Consider the following 26,695-nt stretch of genomic DNA (forward strand, 5'->3'; position numbering starts at 1 on the left):
GCTGCGGGAGAGGACTTCATCAGCTTGTGGATTTACCGTGCCGACTATCAACGGCATTTTATCGAAACTATTATTTTTCGTTGTGTGTGTCATGTGATCATTTAGTGTCACATGATAGGGCGCCGTGTAGGCCTTTTCAGCCGCAAATTCGATTAAAAGCACAGTTAGTTCAGTTCGTCGACTGCCTAAGAGAATACATACTCTGACAATTATACAAATGGCATAAGACTGGACATAAGACAGTTTTTGATTTTAGGATTATAACAGATGATTTAGCCTTAGCTTCAGAAAGATGAAATATTGAGGGGTGTGGTGGTGACTGGAGAAAGCAGAGCTTCAGCTGGAAAGCATGGAACACTGGGTGAATATGATGGTAGGTGCAGTCTATAAGAAGCTCTTGGTAGCTGTTTCTACTACAACTGGTCTCACGTAGCACTGAGCCAACTTGCAGCTTTCAAAAGGAGATCTCTAGATGCCAGCCAGACTTTCTTCCTTGGCTTGAGAGGGGCCTTGCCTGTTGGCAGAGCCGATCAGCCTGCCGGGCATACGGTTTCTGAGTGTGTCCTGGCCGTCTCCACTTGTGTTTGCAACATTGGACCAACTGCTCAGCAGCAGGAACTCCCAAGTCAGTCCCTTGGTCGGGGAAGAGTGATGGCTGGAATCTGTTCTGGCATTCAAAGGGAGGCATGCCAGTGGAAGATGACTGGAGGTAATTGTGGGCGATCTTTGCCCAGACAAGTTGGGAGCTCCAGATGGTGGTGATGGAAGACACAGGCAACACATCCTACTGCTGATTCATTCTCTCAGTTGGGTTTGGAAACCAGATGAGAACAGAAATCTTCCAAAAACGGCAAGTGAACTGTGGTCCTCGATCAGACACAACATCCCGAAGGAGGTCATGCAGCCTGAGCACGTGCTGAACGATGAAGGTGGCAATTTCATGAGCTTGGGGGAGAGTAATGAAGAGACTACTTTGGGGAGCCGGTCCACAACTACCAGAATGGCAGTGACCCCATCTGACAGAGGCAGACCAGTGATGAAAGCACCGAGAGGCGGGACTAGGGGCAGTGAGGCACACACAGTGGGCAATGCAGACCAGCAGGGTGGTGGTGTGACATCTTGTTCTGAGCACAAGTGGGACAGACAGAGACAAAGTCATGGAATCCGGGGACATAAATCAACATCTGTATAAATTCCTCAATCTGTTCACCCCCAGATGGGAAGAGTGACCCCACTCCAACACTCAGGGGCACACAGTGGCAGGAACAAACAGCAGGTTGGGAGGAACCCACCCGGGCCTGGATCCGACTTTTTTGCAGCTCACCTCTGCTTCTATTCCCTAAATCACCCAAGCAGCTTTGCACAAGCGAGGAATGACAGGTGTTGTCCTCAATGGTACGATGAAGAGAGCATAGGTCTGAGTATTTTTGCTGCCAGGTCTGATGGTGAGGGGGAAAGTAAACTGGGTGAAGAAGAGAGCCCGGTGGACTTGACGAAAGTGAAGTATCTTGGTATCATGAATGCAGGAGAGGTTCGTGGATCTCTCTATACCATAACTGGGAGCTCTGCTCCCTCCAGCCAGTGTTGCCGTGCCCCCAGGACCTCCTTGACAGCCAGAAGTTCTCAGTTTCTGACATGGGATGGGAAAGAAAATCCACAGAAGAGCACTAGGAGAGTGCAGCTCTTATGCCAACATCTAACACATCAACCTCCAGCTAATGCCCTGCACGTCTGTAGATGTGAACGTCCCACTATTCAGGACATTTACAAACACAGGTGTGAGAAAGGTGCCGGAAGGATCATTGGGACCTGAGTCACTCCAACCACAAACTGTTCCAGCTGCTATCATCCGGGAAATGGTAACGCAGCATAAAAGCCAGGACCAACAGGCTCCAGGACAGCTTCTTCCACCAGGCCACCTGACTGATTAATTCACGCTGATACAATTGTATTTCTATGTTATATTGACTGTCTTGTTTTTTGTACGTACCATTTATTATAGATTACTATAAATTGCGCATTTAGACAGAGACGTAACATAAAGATTTTTACTCCTCATGATTATAGAGGTTGTAAGTAATAAAGTCAATTCAATTCGACTCCAGTGGCAGATCAGGCAAATCAGCAAGTTTGGAGAGCTGTTCCTTAAGGTTGCCTTCTGCCAAGAGCTGAAGGGGTTCTGTGGAAAGGGGGATCTTGCTGGTACCCAGCGGCCAACGATTCAAAGCCTTGACATCAATATTCTGTCTCATGTGTTGAGTGGGGACTCACAAACTTTGAGCCTGAGTGATACTCATGAGGTTCCGGGCTGGCCGGAATCGATAAATGCCTGAAGCCTATGGGTTTACCACCCCAAAGACAAGAAAGCTGGGAGCATTACGTGCTTGCAGGGAGAATCATCCCCTCAAATTTCCCTTCCTGCTGACAGGTAACCTCTTTCACCGGGCACTTGAGACAGGATGCTCAGAAGTGCCCTGGAGTGCCGCGTTAGAGGCAGGAACTTGCTCCCCTGTGGCGGTTCTCAGCCCTCCTGAGGTAGGTGCATGACCGACTATTCCTCCACAGACCACTAAGTGATGAGAGAAAGGGTGAAGGCAGAAACTGATCTCTTTGCACCACTCTATTGTCTATTCAAATGGCCAGATTTATCAGGAAATCCCGGCTGTCCTGCTCATCATGCGCTGAGACCTCACGCCGGACCCCAGTGCTCAGCCCACGCTGGGAAGCGGTCATGAGGGATCTCTCATTCCACCCCATCTCAACTGCGAGCCTGCAGAACTTTACTGATAGTCCCTCACTGGCCCTTTCCCTCGGCGCAGGTCCAGGAGTGGGCAGCAAGCGTTCCCTTGAACTCGACTACAAGTTGCTGCAGGGGAATCCTGTTCTCGTAAAGGGTTGAACTGAGCAGGGGTGCGCCTATGAGATTCTCCCCATCGGCCAGTTTGCGTGCATCCTCACCGAACTGACCTGGCTGGGCCGGGAAAGTCAGTTCGCACTGGGTAATGAAGTTTCTGCGGCTGCCGGGGTCACCAGGGTACATGACTGGTGGAGGAAAGCTCGGTTTTGATCCGGAAACTGCCGGGGGAATGGGGCTACAGTGGCCGAGGCTGACGAGACTGTTACTGAGGAGGAAATGGGAGATGCTGGGAGTGGGACTGTCCTGACTGATTCTGGCTGTCAGTGCAGATCCGCTGAATTGTCGCTGCAAACGCTGACCCTGTTCTCCCCAAACAACACACACAAAATGCTAGAGAACTTAGCAGCCCAGACAGCATCTATGCACGTGAATAATTTCTTCTTCCTATTTAGACTGGGCTTGCCACTCTAAAAGCGACAGTCGCGCTTCGCGAGCATTTCTGCCAAACGGACCCCACTGACTTAACCTTCTCTTCTACCTGCCGAACGAACTTCGGTTTGGACTGCGCCTGTCGCACAGCGTAAGCCATTCCGCCAGCCCGGCCTCCACTCAATTTCACTCCTTTCCCACCTGCCTAACAAAATGCAGGCCCAAAGTCAGCTGTTCTCTCTGCACTGGGTCTATTTTAGTGATTGAGTCTCACTGATAGTGTGTTCAGTGATGGGCCAAGTGCTGAGGAAGACACGGCAGCAGAACAAACGATTCACTGAGTTTCAATACGAACTGTTGAGAGCAAAATGATAAAAATAATAAACACTAGGCCAACAGGACCGCTAAGTAAAATCTAACGCTGTCACCGTGGCACAGAAGCGGTAACTGAATACTAAACTCACACTGTCGATCTGAATTGGAATCTTCATTCCCAGAGTGTGGATACGGTAAGCAGGGAGCGTTACCATCATTGTGCCTCGGTCAAGACTGTAACAAAGTGAAGTCGGTTAAATACAACTACAAATAAACTCTAAATGGCCGGAACGTGCATACTGAGGAGCATGACCGTGAGGACGACCAGACTCTGCAGCTAAGTCCGTGGTTGTGACAGGATTTCCCCTCTGCCATGGAAATCCGAGCCCTTGCCCACATGTCATCTATGTCCTGTGCCTTTGCCTTTACACCTTCTTCTCCTTGGACAGAGCAAAAGTAGAATTGCCATGACCCTTGTCCTTTTTCTCTCTCTCAGATGGGTCAGTGCTGTAGCTGGTTTCAAAGAACCAGAGACCCTGGTTCACTCCTGAACTCGCGTACCATCTGCATGCAGGCTGCTCATTATCGCTGTGACAGAGTGCATTCCACCTGGGTGCCCTGCTTTCCTCTCACTTCCCAAAAATGTGCTGGGGTTGGTATGTTAGTCCGCCTAATGTGTAGGTGAGTGGTAGAACCTGGGAGAGTTGAGGAGAACGTGGTGAGAATGAAATGGTCTAGGGTAATCCTATTTGCCCACATCCCCAACTCCTTTCTGTCCAAAGTCCTTTTAAATGTTGTAATTTGGACTGCCCCGCCAGTCCTCCATGTAACTACCACCTTCCGTATGAACTACTTACCACTCAAATCTCCTTTAAGATTTTACCTCTCAGCCAAAACGAATGCCCCCTAGCTTTAGACTCCCTTGTCATGGGGTAAAAAAAACTTCTAGTATCCATCCTATCTACAGTATGTCCTCACTATTTTATTTTCCAGACAAAGGGATTCGGTTATGCTTTGGAGCTCCAGAAAAGAATCGAAAGAAAAGCACGAGAGCCCTGGGGAACTTTTGTATGTTAAGTTTTTCCTTTAGAGAGGCGCACACATATGATGTGGTGGTGTAATGACGTATGCCGTTCATGTACTTTTACATGAAACCGGTAATTTATTCTGTAAACATCAAAGAATGCTTAATCACATAATAGATTTACATTATTGCTCAAATATTATTGAAATATCAAATACACAACACTCCTCCTTGCTGAGTTATAAACTCCAACTCAATAATGAATGCATCTAAACTATATACACAATGTACTACAGAATACATACAACTACTATCTACATATCCACAGGACGATAATTTTTAAAATCGTCCCATTCATCCCTCTATCATGTCTCCTCTCATCCTCCTTCTCTCCAGAGAGTAAAACCCTAGCTCCGTTAATCTCTGATCATAAAGCATACTCTCTAATCCAGGCAGCATCCTGGTAAATCTCCTCTGTACCCTTTCCAATGCTTCCACATCTTTCCTATAGTGAGGCGACCAGAACTGGACACAGTACACCAAGTGTGGCCTAACTAGAGTTTTATAGAGCTGCATCATTACATCGTGACTCTTAAACTCTATCCCTCGACTTATGAAAGCTAACACCCCATAAGCTTTCTTAACTATCCTATCTACCTGTGAGGCAACTTTCAGGGATCTGTGGATATGTACCCCCAGATCCCTCTGCTCCTCCACACTACCAAGTATCCTGCCATTTACTTTGTACTCTGCCTTGGAGTTTGTACTTCCAAAGTGTACCACCTCACACTTCTCTGGGTTGAACCCCATCTGCCACTTCTCAGCCCACTTCTGCATCCTATCAATGTCTCTCTGCGATCTTTGACAATCCTCTACACTATCTACAACACCACCAACCTTTGTGTCGTCTGCAAACTTGCCAACCCACCTTTCTACCCCAACATCCAGGTCGTTAATAAAAATCACGAAAAGTAGAGGTCCCAGAACAGATCCTTGTGGGACATCACTAGTCACAATCCTCCAATCTGAATGTACTCCCTCCATCACCACCCTCTGCCTTCTGCAGGCAAGCCAATTCTGAATCCACCTGGCCAAACGTCCCTGGATCCCATGCCTTCTGACTTTCTGAATAAGCCTACCGTGTGGAACCTTGTCAAATGCCTTACTAAAATCCATATAGATCACATCCACTGCACTACCTTCATCTATATGCCTGGTTACCTCCTCAAAGAACTCTATCAGGCTTGTTAGACATGATCTGCCCTTCACAAAGCCATGCTGACTGTCCCTGATCAGACCATTATTCTCTAAATGCCCAGAGATCCTATCTCTAAGAAACTTTTCCAACAGCTTTCCCACCACAGACATAAGGCTCACTGGTCTATAATTACCCGGACTATCCTTACTACCTTTTTTGAACAAGGGGACAACATTCGCCTCCCTCCAATCCTCTGGTATCATTCCTGTGGACAACGAGGACATAAAGATCCTAGCCAGAGGCTCAGCAATCTCTTCCCTCGCCTCGTGGAGCAGCCTGGGGACTTATCTGTCCTAATATATTTTAACAACTCCAACACCTCCTCTCCCTTAATATTAACATGCTCCAGAACATCAACCTCACTCATGTTGTCCTCACCATTATCAAGTTCCCTCTCATTGGTGAATACTGAACAGAAGTATTCATTGAGGACCTCGCTCACTTCCACAGCCTCCAGGCATATCTTCCCACCTTTATCTCTAATCAGTCCTACCTCCACTCCTGTCATCCTTTTTTTCTTCACATAATTGAAGAATGCCTTGGGGTTTTCCTTTACCCTACTTGCCAAGGCCTTCTCATGCCCCCTTCTTGCTCTTCTCAGCCCCTTCTTAAGTTCCTTTCTTGCTTCCCTATATTCCTCAATAGACCCATCTGATCCCTGCTTCCTAAACCTCATGTATGCTGCCTTCTTCCACCTGACTACATTTTCCACCTCACTTGTCACCCATGGTTCCTTCACCCTACCATCCTATATCTTCCTCACCGGGACAAATTTATCCCTAACATCCTGCAGGAGATCTCTAAACATCGACCACATGTCCATAGTACATTTCCCTGCAAAAATATCATCCCAATTCACACCCGCAAGTTCTAGCCTTATAGCCTCATAATTTGCCCTTCCCCAATTAAAATTTCTCCTGTCCTCTCTGATTCTATCAGAAGAGGTTTATAAAGAAGAAGAAGCTCAATGCACCTCAGTTTTAAATAATCAGCCCCTTATGTTGTAACTGTGTCCCCAGACTCCTAGCCCATGCAGTTGGTTATGATGTGTTACATACCTCAAGGAGATCTGTGATTTTTTTTTGTGAGAATGATGTAATGGTCTTTTGGAGGTCACCTAATGTAATTTTCCCGCCGATGTGAGGTCACGTGATGACATTTGCACCATGGGTATATAAGGGAAGACCTCAGATGACACAGTTGGTTTTTAGTTCCAGCTAGAATGTGCATATGTGTCTCCGTTTCTGTTGCGTATTTGTTTTTATGACGCAGTTTCATTTTTAAAACGGAGTGTACATTCTGTTGCAAGGTACAATAGTACTGGACTGGAAATTTTTGCTAGATGTGTTGATGTACTTTATTCCAGCAGTAGTACGGGAGAGTGAAGACTTTATCGAAGTACAGGACCCGAAGGATTGAGAGGAGTCAGTATCGTTCAGCAGTTTAATAAAGGATCGACCTTACTGAGTCTTCGTTGAAGGGGTAGTGACCTACATCGAAGATAACTCTTGCCAAAAGAGCAAAGAGTTCATGCAAGGTGCTCTCTAGAATTTATGGTCAGTTGTTTTAAACCGTTTATTTCCTGCACCATGAATCCTTTGGACAGAACCAGCAGGAAAGTCGCGTCTATGAAGAAATCCTTCTCCAGAGAAGTCTCTCCCAATTGAACATATAAATCTGTTGGACTTTCGAATTTACCATTTTAAGAACTATATATGACTTTACTGATTTAAGAACTGTTTTTGCATTTAAAACTTTAAAAACCAGTGCCGAGTGACGATCTGTTGAACGGCTGTATAGCGGTTAACTTCTGGTTAAGGTTTTCGTTTGTTTTTTTATTATTGTTTATCCGTGATTAATAAATGTTTGGTTGTTTCTATATAACCTGTCGCAATCGATATTCATTGTTGCCAGTTACATAACAGAGGAAACTCTGCATCACTTCCCAGAGTTGTTCCCAAACAGGGCCATCAGTTGACTCTTTTGCCCTTGAGCATGATCTTCCAATCAATATGACCTTCTGTTTCAAAAGCAGAAAATGGCGGGTACATTGGAAAGATAGATGCATTTGATTGTACGACAGATAACTGGGTCACATATACTGAACATATTGAGCAATATTTTGAAATAGCCAATGAAAAGCGAGTGCCAGTTTTGCTGAAGGGTTTGTAGGTGGAAAAGAAGACAGTTTAGCTTGAAGTTTGACTGCTCCAAGCAAACCAGCCAAAATGAGCTTTGGTGATTTGGTGAAAGTAGTGCAGAAACATTTAGAACTGAAACCATTGCTGATTGCAGAACACGTTTTTTTTTAAACAACTGGAATCAAAGGATGGGGAGTCTATTTCAGCTTTCGTGACTGAACTGAAGGGATTGTTTGAGCATTGTTAGTTCAGTGATGGGCTTCATGATGCACTGAGAGATTGTTTAGTTTGGGGAATCTTACAAGAAAGCATTCAAAAACAGCTCCGATCTGAAGCACAACTTATATTTAAAAGAGAAATTGAAATCGCTTCTTCAATGGAAACAGCAGCCAGAGAGCCAATTGAGTTGCAGGCAGGAATGAAAGTGAGTGAGAACAAAACTGCAATGTTGAAATAAAAACCTGCCTAGCCAAACCAATTGTGTTACCTTGTGGCAGGGGATCACATACATTAGATTAGATTATGAGGACACACAGTCTTCTTTTATTGTCATTTAGTAATGCATGCATTAAGAAATGATACAATGTTCCTCCAGAATGATATCACAGGAACACAAGATAAACCAAGACTGAAAAACTGACAAAAACCACATAATTACAACATATAGTTACAACAGTGCAAAGCAATCCCGTAATTTGATAAAGAACAGACCATGGGCATGGAAAAAAAAGTCTCAAAGTCTCTCGTAAATCCCATCATCTCACACAGATGGTAGAAGGAAGAAAAAACTCTCCCTGCCATGAGATACCAGTGCCCCAAACTTGCCGATGCAGCTCCCTGGAAGCACTCTTGAGTCCATCCGAGAACTTCGAGCCTCCGACTAGCCCTCCAACACCCAGCACCGAGCACCATCTCTGTCAAGCGCTTCGACCCTGGCCTCGGCAACAGGCAATAGGCAAAGCCAAGAATTTGGGGCCTTCCCCTCCAGAGATTCTCGATTGCTCAATAGCAGCGGCAGCGAAGCGAGCATTTCAGAAGTTTCTCCAGATGTTCCTCCGTGCTTCTCACGTCTGTCTCCATCAGGATTGTGCACGGTACCTACTTAAAAATACAATATCATATCGGAGCGGCCGCGTGCGCTGTGTTGCGCCGCCATCTTCTCCTCCTCTCCCATCTTCACACCCTAGACCAACACGGGTTTAAAGGTGAAAATTGCAGAAAATGCAACAAAGTTGGACACATATAAAGAGCAAACAAAAATAAATGGACTGCATGGGGAAAAAGATAAAAAGTCAGGTCATTTTAATTCCACATCCCATTCCCATTCTGATATGTCTATCCACAGCCTCTTGTACTGTAAGGATGAAGCCACACTCAGGTTGGAGGAACAACACCTTATATTCCGTCTGGGTAGCCTCCAACCTGATGGCATGAACATTGACTTCTCTAACTTCCGCTAATGCCACACCTCCCCCTCGTACCCCATCCGTTATTTATTTATATACACACATTCTTTCTCTCTCTCTCCTTTTTCTCCCTCTGACTATACCCCTTGCCCATCCTCTGGGTTTCCCCCCTCCCCCTTTTCCTTCTCCCTAGGCCTCCTGTCCCATGATCCCCTCATATCCCTTTTGCCAATCACCTGTCCAGCTCTTGGCTCCATCCCTCCCCCTCCTGTCTTCTCCTATCATTTTGGATCTCCCCCTCCCCCTCCCCCTCCCACTTTCAAATCTCTTACTAGCTCTTCCTTCAGTTAGTCCTGACGAAGGGTCTCAGCCTGAAACGTCGACTGTACCTCTTCCTAGAGATGCTGCCTGGCCTGCTGCGTTCACCAGCAACTTTGATGTGTGTTGCTTGAATTTCCAGCATCTGCAGAATTCCTCGTGTTTACATCTGTAGTCTGCGGTGTCTCCATCATTTTTTAAGCCTTTTAAATGTCACCATGCAGCTTCCTGCGTTCACCCTCAGTCTCCACTCCCTCCAATTATAGAACAGTTCACAGGCTTTCACTAAAGTTTAGTAGAATGATAGGCGATCTCATAAAAACATACAACATTCCAACAGGACTGAACACATTATTAGCAAGACTTTCCTCCCATCACAGGAGGGGGTTTAATATTTTAACCATAGAAAATAGAAAGAAGAGCGGATGTTGAAACCACGAAACAGAAACAAAACAAAGTGCAATCCGGAATCGGAAAACAGAACTGTCTGCCCTGCTAGCGGAGCAGCCGAATTTCCAGCTCTCACGTTAATTCTGACTCGACGCTGCTGAATGATTAACATATCACCATCCCATAATCCTTTATCTCCTATGCGAATTTTTAATAGAAACGATTTTTTCTTAATTTCATGAGGAACCTAACATGCTTGGAGGTTCCAGAAATGATCTATAATCTTACTAACAACAAAAACAAGTTTTAGCAGAGTTGATCGACAGTCATTACAACCGTGAGTGGCGGGAGGCAGATAGATGGTATCTCCGGGGAAATTGATGGGTAGCTTTGCGCAGTGGCAGTATCGTAGCCGATGAGGTTTACCCGAGGCGCGATTATTGCTTATTGAAAACTTTTCCCAATACCCCGCTATGACGACTTGAAATATAGTCGGCATTGGCAATTTTTGACAGTCTCTGCGGAGACTTCACTCTGTTTCAAAAGATAGATCAAACATAAACTCGACTCTCAGAATATTGCAGGTGGCCAATGACTATTTAATGTTCTCACTCCTTTGCCTTTTCCGTGTAATTGTGATTTCCAGTCCTCAAGTGTCATTACTCGCTTTGTCTCCCTGATCTTGTACTGTCTTTTCAGCTGTTACTCGATCATTTAACATTTTGTTGTGTATGTGTCATGTGATCAATTGGTGTCACATGATAGAGCTCCGTATAGGCCTTTTCAGCCGCAAACTGAGTTAAAACCACGGAGTTAGTGCACTTCGTCGACTGCCGAAAATAATATATACAGTACTCTGACAATTATACAAATGGCAATGAAATATTGAGGGGTGTGGTGGTGACTGGAGTAATCAGAGCTTGAGCTGCAAAGCATGGATCACTGGCTGAATCTTCAAATATGATGGTAGGTGCAGTCTATAAGAAGCTCTTGATAGCCTTATCTACTACAACTGGTCTCACGTAGCACTGAGCCAACTTGCGGCTTTCAAAGGGAGATCTAGATGCCAGCCAGACTTTCTTCCTTGGCATGAGAGGGGCCTCGCCTGTTGGCAGAGCCGATCAGCCTGCCGGGCTTATGGTTTCTGAGTTTGTCCTGGCCCATCTCCACTTGTGTTTGCAACATTGGACCAACTGCTCAGCAGCAGGAACTCCCAAGTCAGTCCCTTGGTCGGGGAAGAGTGATGGCTGGAATCTGTTCTGGCATTCAAAGGGAGGCATGCCAGTGGAAGGTGACTGGAGATTATTGTGGATGATCTTTGCCCAGACAAATTGGGAGCTTTGGTTCACAATTGGTTCGGCTAGGCAGGTTTTTATTTTAACATTGCAGTTTTGTTCTCACTCACTTTCATTCCTGCCTGCAACTCAATTGGCTCCCTGGCTGCTGTTTCCATTGAAGAAGCGATTTCAATTTCTCTTTTAAATATAAGTTGTGCTTCAGTTCGGAGCCGTTTTTGAATGCTTTCTTGTAAGATTCCCCAAACTAAACAATCTATCGGTACATCATGAAGCCCATCACTGAACTGACAATGCTCAAACAATCCCTTCAATTCAGCCACGAAAGCTGAAATAGACTTCCCAGCCTTTGATTCCACTTGTTTAAAAAACGTGTTCTGCAATCAACGATGGTTTCAGTTCTAAATGTTTCTGCATTACTTTCACCAAAGCTCATTTTGGTCTCGGCCTGAAACGTCGACTGTACCTCTTACTAGAGATGCTGCCTGGCCTGCTGCATTCACCAGCAACTTTGATGTGTGTTGCTTGCATGAATTCCCAGCATCTGCAGAATTCCTGTTGTTAGCATGAACATCGATTTCTCTAACTTCCGATAATGGAACCCCCCCCCCCCAATCACCTTTCCACTTCCCCTCTCACCTTGTCTCCTTACCTACCCATCACCTCCCTCTGGTGCTCCTCCCCCTTCTCTTTCTTCCATGAAAATCTGTCCTCTCCTATCCAATTCCTCCTTCTCCAGCCCATTATCTTTTTCACCAATCGCCGTCTCAGCTCTTTACTTCACCCCTGCTGGTTTCACCTATCACCTACATCTTCCCCCCTCCCCCCACCTTCTTACACTGACTTTTCTTCCTTTTTTGTTCTCCAGTTCTGAAGGGACGCCGCCCGAAATGTCAATTGTTTTCTCTTTTCCATAGATGCTGCCTGGCTGCAGCGTTCCTCCAGCATTTTGTTAGTGTTGCTCAACTTACTCTCAGTTGGTTATATAGCTGCTTTAAACGTGGGCATTTTGCACCTCACTTGAAGATTTTAAAGTAAGTCAAAGTAGGTTAACAAGTATACATACAGTTTTTACTATTAGCATGTGATCACATTTCAAAACAAATTAGATTTCCCTTAAGAGCACACATTAGCAACAATTAGTAATTTAAACACATTTTTATGAACTGTTTGAAAACAAAAAATGAGTTTTTGTTTTATACAGAGATCAATTTCAGAATTGCAGACATCAGAATTTGAAAACCAAGTGAACTTCAAGGATGGTAGCATAATTCTGAGGATTTCACAGAGAAAAAGACAGTCTGGTTGAGTCGGAAAATATGTGGCAGCTGACATTTGATGTAAATTGCAGCACTACTTTTTGACAGGGTGAATAAGAGGTAAAATAAAGGGCATCATTTGAAAAAGGGAGAATTCCTCTGAAGGGCAAGGGTAGACACTGGTTGGAAATGCCTGTAGAGCTGAGAGCGCAGGGACATGGAAGACATGATGTTCACCAAGTGACAAAGGACTTCAATTGCAGGGAGGGCAGAGATGCTGAGGTTATTCTCCAATAAACAGAGAGGGAGCTTTGAAGGGATCAGACCAAAATCTCAAAGTAAATTTATGATTGATATATACACCATACCGCTGTCTTGAGATCCGTCTTGCAGGCACCCCCAGAACAATGAAACACAATACGATCCATGAAAAACCACAAAGATTGATAGAACACCCACCGTGCAAGAGGACAAATCGTACAAATAATAAAATGTAAACAAATACCACACAGAACGTGAGTTGTGGCTGTGGCAAGTGAAGCTCTGTGGCTGCAGAGCAACAAGTGCTCCCAAACATGGCAGCGTGGGACCCAAGATTCCTGCATCACTGATGTACTTAAAATCATTTTGATCAATTTGCACTAAAATTGAGTTATTTTTGTTCTAATTGAGTTCTTGTAAAAACTGTGCTCTTTCTGCTGCCATTGTAAGTTCTCCATTGTATCCGTGTATACACGTATTTGTGCATGTAACAAAATCTTGACTTTTCACACAAAGAATTATAAGTGGAAGGATCAACAATTCAGACGAAACATTAAAATGACTATCAATAGCCAAATTTTGGCAGAAGCAAGCATTAGTGGGTGTAAATAGAAATAAATTCAATAGCAGAGTCTTGAAAGGGGGCCCGACTAGGCATCTGAAGAGAAATCTGAGAGAACTGGTTGTAGGACTTTCAGATTAGACTAGTGGTTGAAACATAATTGGTCAACAGCAGGTCAAATGGCACCTTTCCTGTTGCAACCAATAAGAGTAATAATGAAATGTTGCAAAAGCACATCTGGTTCAATAACTTCCTTCTGGCAATTTACCGCTACATGCAATACAGCTGACCTAAAAGCAATGCAATAGTTGTATTAAAATTTTGCGAGACTGAAACAATGTAGACTTGTAAAAAAAAAACCCAATTGTTTCAAAAGGTAATCATTAGATGAAAAATAATAATGTCCGACGAAAAATACTATGCAACTCCAGACAGAATGGGAAGGAAGTCACTGCAGTAACTCAACGTCACTGGGCCAACAGAGATGGGGAAAGTAAAACTGGGAACATCTCCAAGTTTTGATTGCTACCCAGTCTCCCCCAGTGTATGCATGCACATCAATTCAATACAGGTCTATTAATTTATTTCCAATTAAGCCTATGTTGGTTCACTATTCCTCCACTACCTTTCTCTGTAATCAATTCTCCCTACGTTCCCACCACTCTGACACCAGGGGAAATTTCCAGTGGTCAATCAATAACATATCCTCCCACAATCAACGAGCCAGCCAGCACTTAATTAGGCAGGCAATACAGAATGCACATGAATTAAAATTTTGTTCATGCCTGTGAAGCCATACTTTAGCAGAAGTAATCGCAACAGAATACTGGCACCATACATGTTTTGCAAGAAAAACCTTTGAACATTGACCAAAATATTTTTAATAAGATGCTTTCCGGTGTCACAACTTGATATTCACCACTGCCCAACTTATATACAATTACAATAAATATTTTCAAGTTGGAACTTTAAAAAATTTTACTACAAGAGGTGTCCAACATTCAGCACAACACTCTCATTCAGGTTTCAACAGATGTCATTTAAAAAATCTTTTATGTTTCATTCTATGCTGTACCCTTTCTTTATTTCTATGAGCCAGACGGTCACTTGCAATGTTCAGCTTCCTCCTTCTGTCATGCATCTTGGCTCCACATGCCTGTGCACCAGCACATTTTTTAATAGTTCAATCTATTTTATTAGTTTGAGTCCACACTCAAAGAACCACAAACTCAGCAAAAATATCACACTATTATATCCTACCCACCAGTATTTCAGACTTGCTGCTATGTGAAAAATGTCTCAAAGACTTTGGATACACCAGAGCTTCATGATGAATAAACCCATCTCATCTTTTTAAAGCATTGTTCAAACATATTACAAATGAGAATATTTTAGGTATCTTTCAAAATTTACACATTTAATGCAGACTCTAGTTTACAACCCTAAGAGTATTTACTTTATTAGAGAAATTCACAAACTTTGAGTGTAGCAGGATGAAAGATAATTTACATTTTTTAAACTTTAAAAACATTTGTTTTAACAGTTTATGGTTTGGAATTTTACTAAAGCCACAACCCATCAATTATCGAACATCTTTTAAAAGCACATAGAAACCAAAAGTGGAACTTAATTGGCCTATGACTTTATCCTGAACTTCATGTTTATTTGTAGGCCAATTAGATATTATTTTAAAATAATTAATTAGGAACAACGTTTAAGTGGCTTACTGAGTACTTTGATTAACACCCCATGTCAATAAATATGTACAAAACCTAAACTACAAAAAAGAAATTCTGAAAAATTGACAAAAAGCTGTACACATTTTTAAACAAAATTTATCCCTCATTTTCTTAATATAAAATATTGAAACAATACTTTGGGGCTATTCTATGTGAAGTGAAAAAGAACAAGAGTCAGTCTCTACACTCAATGTCATTACAATAACTTTAAATTGACAATTCATATTTTGTCACATTTAAACTATACACAAATTAAACTTTCATTTATGGGTCTGATGTGATACTAGTGAATATATTCAAACTCAAATCCAAGTCCATTCCAGAATGACAAGGTACACTGAAGAAAAACAAATAACTTTCCAAAACGAACTTCTGTACAATTGAACTATTCAAAGTTTGCAAAAAAATTGTCAAGGTGTAAAATGGAGTTTGAACAGCACTGTTTGGGGTGTGGTTACATCAGCCACTGCCAGCTCTTGTCCATTCGTAAGGCCAAGCTCTGGAAAATAAAATTCAGCTTAGTTAATGCTGTATTCTTCAAGTGAGAATAATAACCAAAAGTGGCAAGCGTTCTTTTGAGATTATTCAATACTCCCTCCATTAACCCTCAAATCAGCTCCATTGTGCAATGTCTGCAAACACATTGATCTCATAGTCTGTGGCTGTAAAGGTTACTCCAAATAACTATTAACAGATCCATTAACTAAAATAAATTAGTCTTTATTAGGAATTGAAAGGGGAAATCCACTAAATTTTCAAATTATATCATTGTACTGATACCCATTGCCAGCTCTCTTGACCCTTTTCATTAACCCATAGGCCAAGAAACTTCCTTTCCTGCCTCCTACAGCAGTTGGTGCTCCCTAGTGTTGTTGTACAATGCTGCTCATACTAGAGAGCTGTGTTGGCATGTTTAATTGGATACTGTAGGTGTAGGTGGCCAAGAGGAGAATCAGTAGATGGTGAATGCACGACAGTGAGAATTAGTAACAGGGAAACAAGTGGATGAGTGGGACTAATGCTAGTGCTGAGACCCAGCATTTTCAAGGCCAGCAATTAAGAAATTACATTCTGAATGCTTTTCTCAGGCACAGAACTTTCTTACTTAACATACTGCCCTCAAATCTTTCCAAAAAAAAAAAGAGTAGACTATCCTTGCAAACTACCACTACATTTTGAAACTCTTTTCCTACCAGAAGTCCTTGAATGTGCTTTCCACGTCCGTTCCCATCTTTTCTACTGGTATCATACTTAAATCATTCCAAGCTTGGTTCTGTCGCTGATGCAGGACAGCTCCCAACTGTAAAGATCTATCCTTGTCCAATACCACTTTCATCTACCTGCAAGCTGTCCTGCCCCTCCATCACAATGGAAAACTAATCACAAACAAGAGAAATCTGCAGATGCTGGAAACCTGAGCAACACACACACACAAAATGCTGGGGGAAACTCAGCAGGCCAGGCAGGCAGCATCTTTGGGGAAAAAAAAGTATAGTCAACACTTTAGGTCTACCGAAGGGTCTCGGCCCAAGCGTCAACTGTACTTTTTTCCCCATAGACACTGCCTGGCCTGAGCTCCTCCAGCATTTTGTGTGTGTGACACAAACTGTCGGCTTCCACAGGAATACTGCTGCCCATCCAGCTAAACCTCAACTTTCACCTTTCCAATGTTTTTATTAAAGCACTTTCTTCCAACAAAACTTCAAACCAGGCAGAAAAATGTAAAATTTAGTCAGCTGAGCAGTTAGATTCAGTTAATATATTTTGGCTCCTAGCCTCCAGCCCTCAAAAATGCTCTCCATTACTGATTTATCAACTCATCCAAGACTTGAATGAACTGGCTCTCAATGTTTACTTGCTGAATGCCAGAAGACAAACTGGAACCAGCTCAGCCTTGTGGAAGCAATGTACTGTAAACAGCAGGACTATCAGATATACATCTTGTACTAACCTTTTAGTGTTTTTGATAGATTTGGCCGTGTTCTTTCTTCAATTGATGATACTGTCTATAAAAACCAAACATGACATTAGTTTCTAATAGAATACTATGATACTCATACTTTCGTTGTTTGGGCATGAATTAATAAATAGTTTAAATACATACCTGTAAATAAAGTGTTTTATTTTTTCCATCCAAAGTTGCAGTAATAGCTGGGGACTTCATTTGCCTGGTTAAGACAAACAAATTACTGTTTATTTATCAACAAGCCTTCACACCCTCTTCATTGTGAAAAGGGCTTAATACATTTAATTCTGGACTCATTTTGAGAATTTTACTTTTAACTCCTGGTGTAAGAAAATTTCAAAGAATTGCATCAACCATCAAATTAAAGAATGACCCTTTATGGTTAAGTTTATTGTTAAGAACATTGTCCTTCAGGAGAAGTAGTGTAATCTATTGTGTCATACCAACTCAACAATGATGCTCTGGATCACCTATGTGACATCCACATTAGAGTACAATAGTACATTAGAAAATTGCTTCCCGATAGTAAATCCATTATATATAACGACAAACAAGAGAAAATCTGCAGACACACAAAATGCTGGAGGAATTCAGCAGGTCAGGCAGCATCTGTGGAAAAGAGTACAGTTGACCTTTTGACAGGTCAAATATGACAAATATCTTCTGCTTTTCTTCAGCCCACCCTTACTCTTTCCCTACCTGCTAGCCCCATAAGTCCAGTGTTTCTTACTTTAACCTTGCATCTTTCACAAGCAGACATCTTTAACCTAAATGCTGAGGGCCAGGTCAGTGAAGTTCAAGTCAGGCTACCAAGTAAAATACAAGAGGTCCAGGAACGATCTCCAGAAAGTCACCTCACATGCAAAGTGGCAAATCCAGACCAAACCTGAATCACTGGAGAATGGTCAACAGCTGTGGCATGGCTTGAATGCCATCTGCTCTTACAAAGTGAAACCATGCAACATAGGGGACAAAAAAGCTTCACTCTCAGGTGAGCTCTCCTTTTATGCTCCCTTTGACCACCAAAACATGAAGGTGCCTTCACAAACTCCCACAGCCCCCAACAATCCTGTGATTTCCGTCTCCAAGGCCAACATGAAGAGTGTCCTTCAGGAGGGTGAACTCACAGAAAGCAGCCAGCAGCCAGCCCAGACGGAGTAACTGGCTGAGCATTAAAGACCTGTGCTATTCAACTGGCTGATGTGTTCACTGATATCTTTAACCCCTTGCTTCAGCAGTCTCAGGTACTCACCTGCTTTAAGCAGGCATCAATTAAACTGGTGCCCAAGAAGAACGTGGTAACCTGCCTCAATGACAATCGTTCAGTAGTACTTACATCCACTGTGTTGCAGTGCCTTGAGATTGGCGATGAGGCCTCAATTAGTAAGCTTCAAGACTTCGGCCTCAATCAACAAGCTTCAAGATCTCAGCCTCAATACCTCCTTTTGTAACAGGATCCTCAATTTCCTCACTGGTAGACCGCAATCAGTTTGGAATGGCAACAATATCTCCATCAGCACAGGTCTACCACAAAGCTTGTGCTTAGCCCCCTGTTCTACTCGTTTTATACTTACAGCTGTGAGGTTAAGTACAGCTCCAATGCCATTTTAAAGTTAGCTTACGACATCACTGTTGTGAGCCAAGTCAGCATATAGGAGAGAGATTGAAAACCTGGCTGAGTGGTGTCACAACAACCATCTCACTCAATAACAGCAAAACCAAAGAGCTGATTATTGACTAGAGGAGGAAACCAGAGGTCCATCAGAGGTGGACAGAGTTAGCAGCTTTAAATTTGTTGGCATTATCATTTTAGAGGGTCTGTTCTGGGTTCAGCATGTAACTGTCATTATAAAGAAGGCACGGCAACACCTCTACCTTCTTATAAGTTTGCAGACTAGTATGCCATCTAAAAGTTTGACGCACAATGGAAACTGTACTGATGGGTTGCATCATGGCTTGGTATGGGAACACCAATGCCCTTGAATAGAAAGAAAACACTTCAAAAAGTAGTGATAGCCCAGTCCATCACAGGCAAAGCCCTCCTCACCATTAAACAAAGAGTGCTATCATAGGAAAGCAGCATCCATCAAGGGCCCCCACCATCCAGGCCACGCCTTCTTCTCACTACTGCCAGCAGGAAGCAGGTACAGGAAACTCAAGTCCCATACCACCAGGTTCAGCAGCATTTATTACTCCTCAGTCATTCGGCTCTTGAACCAGAAGGGATAACCTCACTCACTCCAGCACTGAACTGATTCCACAACCTATGGACTCAGATGCAAGGGCTCTATAACTATTTATTGCTTGCTTGCTTGCTTGCTTAAATAAATAAATAATTATTTATTTTAGTTTTCTTCTCACTTTTGCACTGCCATTGTTTGTACATTGGTTGCCCATCTGTCATGTGACTTTTTTCATTGATTCCCTTAGGTTTCTATTTTCTGTGAATGTCCACGGGGTGGGGGGTGGGGGGGGGAAATCAGGGTAGGATATGGTGGGATAAGTAAAATTTACTTTGTACTTCTGTAAATGCACACAAACATACTAATACCTTCCCATCCAAAGTTTTTGATAGCAATTATCAATATAGAAAAAGTTTCAACATACAATAAACACGCAAATATTTAAAGAGAATAAAGGCACTTACAATGAAGCATTTTGAGTTAAGTAATCAAGCAGTTCTTGAAGTTTTGCAGATGGCGAAAACTGTAAATCCTGAGGAACCTGGCTGCAGGCTGGACAATTTTCCTTTAAATTAAAACCAGAGAAGAAGAAAAAAAAAATCAGAAGTTTGTATTTTCCTGATAATAGTCCTAGGTCTCCAGATAGTTGAAAGGTTGAGACAAAAAGTCTGATAAAATTACAATGTATTAAATAGTGCCAATTTCAAGTCATTTCATTCAAATTATCCAAACTGAAAATTTTGAAAAAAAACAGCAACCACAGAAGAACAGCTTCTTCCCCTCTGCCATCAGATTTGTGAATGAACACTATTCTTTTTGCTCTCTTCTTGCACTACTTTAAAAAAATTATACACACTTCTATTGCAATCTTTAGTTTTTATTCTGTATTGCAATGTACTGCAGCCACAAAACAAACTTTATGACATATGCAAATAATATTAAACCTGATTTGGGGGCAATGATGCATGGGTAAACTGTAAAAGGTCTGGCATTCAGCACTTGAGCAATACATTCCAATTTCCTTGAAGAACCACATGCCAAGTTTCCATCTTAGATTGACTATACTGTTGAGTAGAAACCAACCATCTCCATCATTTCTTGAATCATGTAACTAGGTCCCCAACAGTTCTGATAGATTTGAGGCAGAGAAATTCACTGTACAAAAATATTTCCATCAGTTGTATTTATTTTGTTGCTCATTATTCACACAGTAAACTATGTAGCATTGACATTACAAACTGATAAAACAGAGGTTCAATATCAGATCCATCAACTGTTACATGTCTGCTCTATTATTTTTAAGTAACAGGGACTCACCTTCCGCTCTGCTTCAAATGTGTATGTGTAAAGCCCATCAACGTCATTGAAGACCAAGTAGTTATTCAGAGGAATATATGCACTGAAAATACAAATCCGGTGTAATTTAAACCTTTATTATATATCAGACCAAATTATGAAACGATTATCAATTGTTTTAAAATTAAAATTCACCTTGAAGCAATTTTGAAGACTTCCGTCGCACATACAGCTAAGAAGGAAGAAAAAAAATCAAAGTCACTATTTCTGTATAACCACATAGGTCAATAAATTCTACCATATTGTCTATGATTAAGATAGTAAACAATGTTGTCGGCTCCCATTTTGTCACAATGGTTTTCTCAAGTGATGCCATGTCTTAGTTTGGAGAAAATTAGAAGTCAAACCTTTGAACCTATGTTTGATTTTGAGAAAAGATGGTGTTCATTTGCTCATTACTATCACTTGAGTTAATTGATAGATTTCCTCCATGATCTAATTGTAAATTTTTGGTACATTTTTTTTTTCCTCGCTGGTGGTTTGATGTTTATCTTTAGAAGCTTTTTTGTATGACGCATGGCTCCGGGGTTGAAAACCTAATGGTTCCCCCCCCCCGCCCCCCTCACTTTTCTTTGCTTTAGTAGGGGTTTTTTCTTTTCTCTTTTTTTTGTCACCAAAATTTTTTCAACCTTTAAAACAATGTTTTTTTTCTTGAGACACTGCAGGTGTTGCCTACTTCAATGTACTCTTGTTAATTTTGGATAATAATAATAAAAAAATTTTTAAAAGAAAGAGTGAACAATTAGCAAAATATGCTAAAAAGCAGCTTCCCCATCACTTCCTGCTAGCCTTTACTGAATGAAACAGGTGATGAACATTTGTGAAATATTCATCTTCCTTTTTTAGCTTAGCAATTTTACAATTATGAAGAAACTAAGCCTTTTTAAAAACTTTTGGATACCAAATATATTTCAACAGGACTTAAATAATGACATGCCAGTATGAAAGGAATTAGTGTCTAAAGTATCACTCATCATACACGTGAACAAACTAATGAGTGATTAATTTCAAGGTTTAATGCATTAGCAAGTTAACTGTTGCCCTCTGTTGTTTTCTTCTTGTATTGCAGCGATTCAGATATTCCAAAGTTTTTACAAGAATAAACAATTATTAAAGGACAAATACAAACTTTATACTAGAAAGAGAATGGAACATTGTTCAAGGAATGTAAGAAATACAAGCAGATATTTTGTAGGGATGTATGACCAACTCACTTTGGAATGCTGAATTTCTGCACTCAAATTCTATGTTGATAAATTCCACAGCTAATAAAGCACACTATTTGGAACATCCCATGAATATTCAATATTAAACTGAACTACTATAAAGTGTAAATACTTCACCTTCATAAATAAAATGGCTGAAAATCAAACATTTCTTCATGCAGTAACTCGCATTTAGCAACTGAACAGAAATTAACCACTGCACCAGCAGTCTAAGCCATAAACACGAGATAGTAGGATGAATAATGGAAGTGTCTGAATATTTATTGTAATACTGACAATTGAGAAATACAGCTTAAACAATGCCTTGTAAGCTTTAATTTATTTCTCTCCCATTATACAGACTTGCCAAGTATTTCTACATTTTATCTCTATTTCATATTTTCAACATCTACAGTCTTCTGTTTTTTTTTGTTCTTAACTTAAGGGAAATAGTTTGCTGGAAACTTTGCAAACAGATGTTTGGAAATATGGAATACAACTAACAGTAGTTGATTTCAACAGCATTTAAATCCTCAGTTTGAATCCAGCCGATGTTTGATAAAATTACTAAACTGAATTATAGGATTAAGGATTATAAATTTAATTAAACTCAAGCTACAGGATACATTTTGCAAGTTGGTGACCAAAATAATGTTAAATAGGAAAATGATAAGTCTTGTATCAGAATAATTTAAGCACAAAAAACACAAAATGATTAAACTTAAGTAGAAATGGAAAATGAGTAAACACCATCCATGTTCAGTCACCTTGGATCAGAAGATTTGCATTCTCTCATGGGCAATGCAATAGTTAAAAAACTGGATTAACATCAATTCATTCTGAGGCAACAGTCAGGACTAGGAATAAGACAATAGTTAATTGTAAATCCACAAGATTAAAAAATGCTCTGATTATAAATAACCAGATTCCTGATGTTCCAAAAATAAGTGTGTGCCCTTTAAAAGTATCTGCAACTAAAATTTGTAGCAAGTGAGATACTTTACTTTTCCTGTTTCTCTGATTTCTGGACCACTTTATCTTTATTTGAAACCTAACACTCAAAGTTCGTACAAACATTTACTGGCATTCAGAAAACGTTGTTGAACCACTAACAGTACCTGCAATTACAGCATTTGTTGATGCTACTGCAGGGATAATTCTCTTGACAACACCTGTAACAAGAGAAGTTTAGTTAATTTACATTTAATTTACCCCAATGCAAATGTGCAAAATTTCATATCCATACTTTATGGGACTTGCCTTGTGTAAGTCTGTACGTGACACCTGTAATGTTGAACTGAGCAGCTCTTTCAAGTGATTTCAGGAAAACCCACTGAATATGTTCTGGATCATCACCATCTAATACCATGCCCTCTGTAGGAAAGATGAGGTAAATAAAGCATCTGTAGACATTATGCTGCTAGCAAAAAAAAATTGTCAAGTTAATCAGACTGCCGAATAGATGGCATATCTAGTTTGTTGAATTACAGCAAATGCTAGGAAGTGCAATTCAAGTCTTTTCAGCATCAAAAACTCAAATCTAGCATGGGATCCAACAAAACACAAGTGATCAAAAAAAAACTGATCCCTTCTGCTCCCCTGAATTCTTCCTCCAAAACTAGTCAACCCAATAATCTCAGTAAAATTCCTCATTTCACTATAATGTTTGCTCAAATACGAAAAAATTACCTCAGATTAATTCAGTTATATTGATACAAGTCTTTAACCTAATTGCAAACAGGGATGAATCAAATAGATCCCTTGTGCAAGAGACAGGCATACTGATAAGCCATAGTACCCTCCATTTGTTTTTAAGGAACAGGATAATACAGGAATGCTATACAACTGGCATATGAGGAATCAAAACCAAATGCAGAACTAGCTGAAGGAAGATTGAAAGGCAACAGAATAACAGGAACCTGACAGAGAAAGGGGAAGTTAGTGGCAGACAAGAGATAAAACATTTACTATGATTAACTAATTAGATTGGTGGGGAAGGAAAATGGTGCAATTCTTCTGCATCGATTTCAGCTGGTCAGGAATGCGAATCCAAACCGGAATCCAAGGATGTGAAAGAACATAACAACTGGAAAAGGGCAAATGCTTGACTCAGACTCAGAATTGGGTTTATTACTACTGACATATGTTGTGAAAGTTGTTGTTTTGTGGCATCAGTACAGTGCACTACATAAAAGATGCTGTAAACTATAACATATTTAAAATATTAAATTAGTGCAAAAAGAGCAAAAATAATGAGGTGGTATTCATGGTTTATCATCATTTCAGAAATCTGAAGGCAGAGGGGAAGAAGCTGTTATAGTCATAGAAAGTATGGCACAGAAAAAGGCTATCTGGTACATCTAGTCCATGCCAAACCATTTAAACTGCCTAGTTCCATTTATCCCCCCACCAGCACCCCGCAAACACCTACCATCCATGTACCTACCCAAACTGCTCTTAAATGTTGAAACCGAGCTCGCATGCACCATTGTGCTAGCAGCTCATTTCACTCTCACAACCCTGAATGAAGTTTCCCCTCATGCTCCTCTTAAACTTTTCGCCTTCTACCTTCAACCCATGACCTCTAGTTGTAGTCCCACCCAACCTCAGTGAAAAAAGCATGCTTGCATTTACCCTATCTCTACCCCCTCATAATTGTGTATACCTCTATAAAATCCCCTCAATCTTCTAATATCTTTGTGAATTTTCTCTGCATCCTTTCAACCTTATTTACATCTTTCCTGTCGGTAGGTGACCAAAACTGCACACAATACTCCAAATTAGGCCTCACCAACATCTTATGAAACTTCAACACAACATTCCCATCTCCTGTACTCAATACTCTACTTTATGGAGGCCAATGTGCCAAAAGGTTACTTACGCTTCTACCTGTGACACCACTTTCAATGAATTGTGGACCTGTACTCCAAGATTCCTGTTCTACCACACTCCTCAGTGCTCTACCATACCCTGGTTGGTCCTACCGAAGTGCAACATCTCACACTTGCCTGCACTAAATTCCACCTGCCATGTTACAGCCCATTTTTCCAGCTGATCTAGACAGCTTTAATCACTTTCCACCCCTAATCTTGGTACCATTCGAAAATTTGCTGATCCAGTTAACAACATTATCATCCAGGGAGTTGACATAGATAACAAACAACGGAAACAGCACCGATCCTTGTGGTACTCCACTAGCCACAGGCCTCCAGTCAGAGAGGCAACCATCTAATACCACTTTTTGGCTTCTCCCACAAATCCAATGTCTAATCCCATTTACTAACTCATCTTGAATGCTAAGCAATTGCACCTTCTTGACCAACCTCCCATGCGGGTCCTTGTCAAATGCCTTGCTGAAGTCCATGTAGAAAACATCCACTGCTTTGCCTTCATCCACCTTCCTGGTAACTTCCTCAAAAAAACACCAAGATTGGTTAGTCATGCCCTACCACAACACACAAAGCCATGCTGACTATCCTTAACCAGTCCATATCTATACCTTAGAATACCTTCCAATAACTTTCCCACTACTGATGTCAGGCTCACTGGCCTATAAGTTCCTAGTTTATTTTTAGAACCTTTCTTAAACATCAGAACCACATTTGCTGTCCTTCAAACTTCCAATTATCTCACCTGTCGCTAAGGATAATATAAATATCTCTGCTAGGGCCCCTGCAATTTCTGCACTTGCCTCCCGCAGGGTCCGAGGAAACATCTTGTCAGACCCTGGGGACTTATCCACTCCAATTTGCCCATGGACAGCAAACACCTCCTCCTCTAATCTGTATAGGGTCCATGAAGTTGGTGCTGCTTTGCCTCACTTCTACAGACTCTGTATCCATCTCCGGAGTAAATACAGATGCAAAATAATCATTTAAGACCTCGCCCATCTCTTTTGGCTTAATGCATGGATTAACATTCTGATCTTCCACAGAACCAATTCTGGCCCTTGCAATCCTTTTACTCTTAGCGTATCTGTACAATCCCTTAGGATTCTCCATCACCTCATTTGCTAGGGCAACCTCTTGCCTTCTTTCAGCCCCCCCCCGCCCCCCCGATCTTTCTTAAGTGTTCTCCTGCATTTTTGTTTAAAAACACATCATAAGCACCTCATTTGTTCCTACCCATCTATACCTGCTGAGCACCTTTTTTCTTAACCAAGGTCTCAATCTCTCTCAAAAACCAATGTTCCCTACACCTGTTATTGTTACTTTTTATCCTGAAAGTCACTAACACTCTCAAAATTTCACTTTTGAAGGCCTCCCACTTACCAAGTACACCTTTGCCAGAAAACAGATTGTCCTAGTCCACACTTGCCAGATCCCTTCTGATACCAATTTTCCAATAAATTGACCCTTCCCCAATTTAGAATCTCAACCCGCACACCAGACCACTATTTGCATATTTACTTTGCATCTAGTGATCATAATGCCAATAATTTCAAAGTGTTCCCCAACTTTAACTTCTGTCACCTGCCCTATCGAATTCCCTGATATCAGATCAAGTATCTCACACTCCAGTTCCTAAAATTGAGTCACGACTGTGTCTTGAGTGTGACTCTTCCAACACCCAACCACAGAATAATTACAACTTAGAAAGGAAACAGCAGGGTATCTTATATTCTGTCATAATTTAAAATTTGATGAAATGGATGGTAGGTTGGTCAAGGTTTTTAGGAAGCAAGGAATTTCTCCACTACAAAACAATGTTAAAGATTAAGCAATGTGTAAT

The 26,695-nt window shown here is 41.5% G+C and overlaps 1 protein-coding gene and 1 non-coding gene across 6 annotated transcripts in view; one reads left to right on the top strand and one right to left on the bottom strand.

The window, feature by feature from the left end:
* Positions 1-10,524: 10,524 nt before the first annotated feature.
* On the top strand, positions 10,525-10,665 carry LOC140211317 (U4 spliceosomal RNA). Its single transcript, XR_011889420.1, has one exon. It is a non-coding gene; the product is annotated as a U4 spliceosomal RNA (small nuclear RNA).
* A 3,713-nt stretch (positions 10,666-14,378) lies between these two features.
* The window catches only part of uba3 (ubiquitin-like modifier activating enzyme 3), a 44,471-nt gene continuing 32,154 nt past the window's right edge, over positions 14,379-26,695 (bottom strand). For all 5 annotated transcript variants that reach the window (XM_072280539.1, XM_072280542.1, XM_072280543.1 and 2 more), the window contains 8 exons: positions 23,225-23,338; positions 23,083-23,136; positions 20,895-20,931; positions 20,721-20,802; positions 19,868-19,968; positions 17,359-17,422; positions 17,206-17,260; positions 14,379-15,753 (listed from right to left, as the gene is read on the bottom strand). In XM_072280539.1, the coding sequence (XP_072136640.1) occupies positions 15,665-15,753; positions 17,206-17,260; positions 17,359-17,422; positions 19,868-19,968; positions 20,721-20,802; positions 20,895-20,931; positions 23,083-23,136; positions 23,225-23,338 (596 nt within the window). In that variant the 3' untranslated portion in view covers positions 14,379-15,664. The remainder of the gene's footprint in view (positions 15,754-17,205; positions 17,261-17,358; positions 17,423-19,867; positions 19,969-20,720; positions 20,803-20,894; positions 20,932-23,082; positions 23,137-23,224; positions 23,339-26,695) is intronic.

Source organism: Mobula birostris, chromosome 16 (assembly GCF_030028105.1).
Source record: "Mobula birostris isolate sMobBir1 chromosome 16, sMobBir1.hap1, whole genome shotgun sequence".
Lineage (NCBI taxonomy): Eukaryota > Metazoa > Chordata > Chondrichthyes > Myliobatiformes > Myliobatidae > Mobula > Mobula birostris.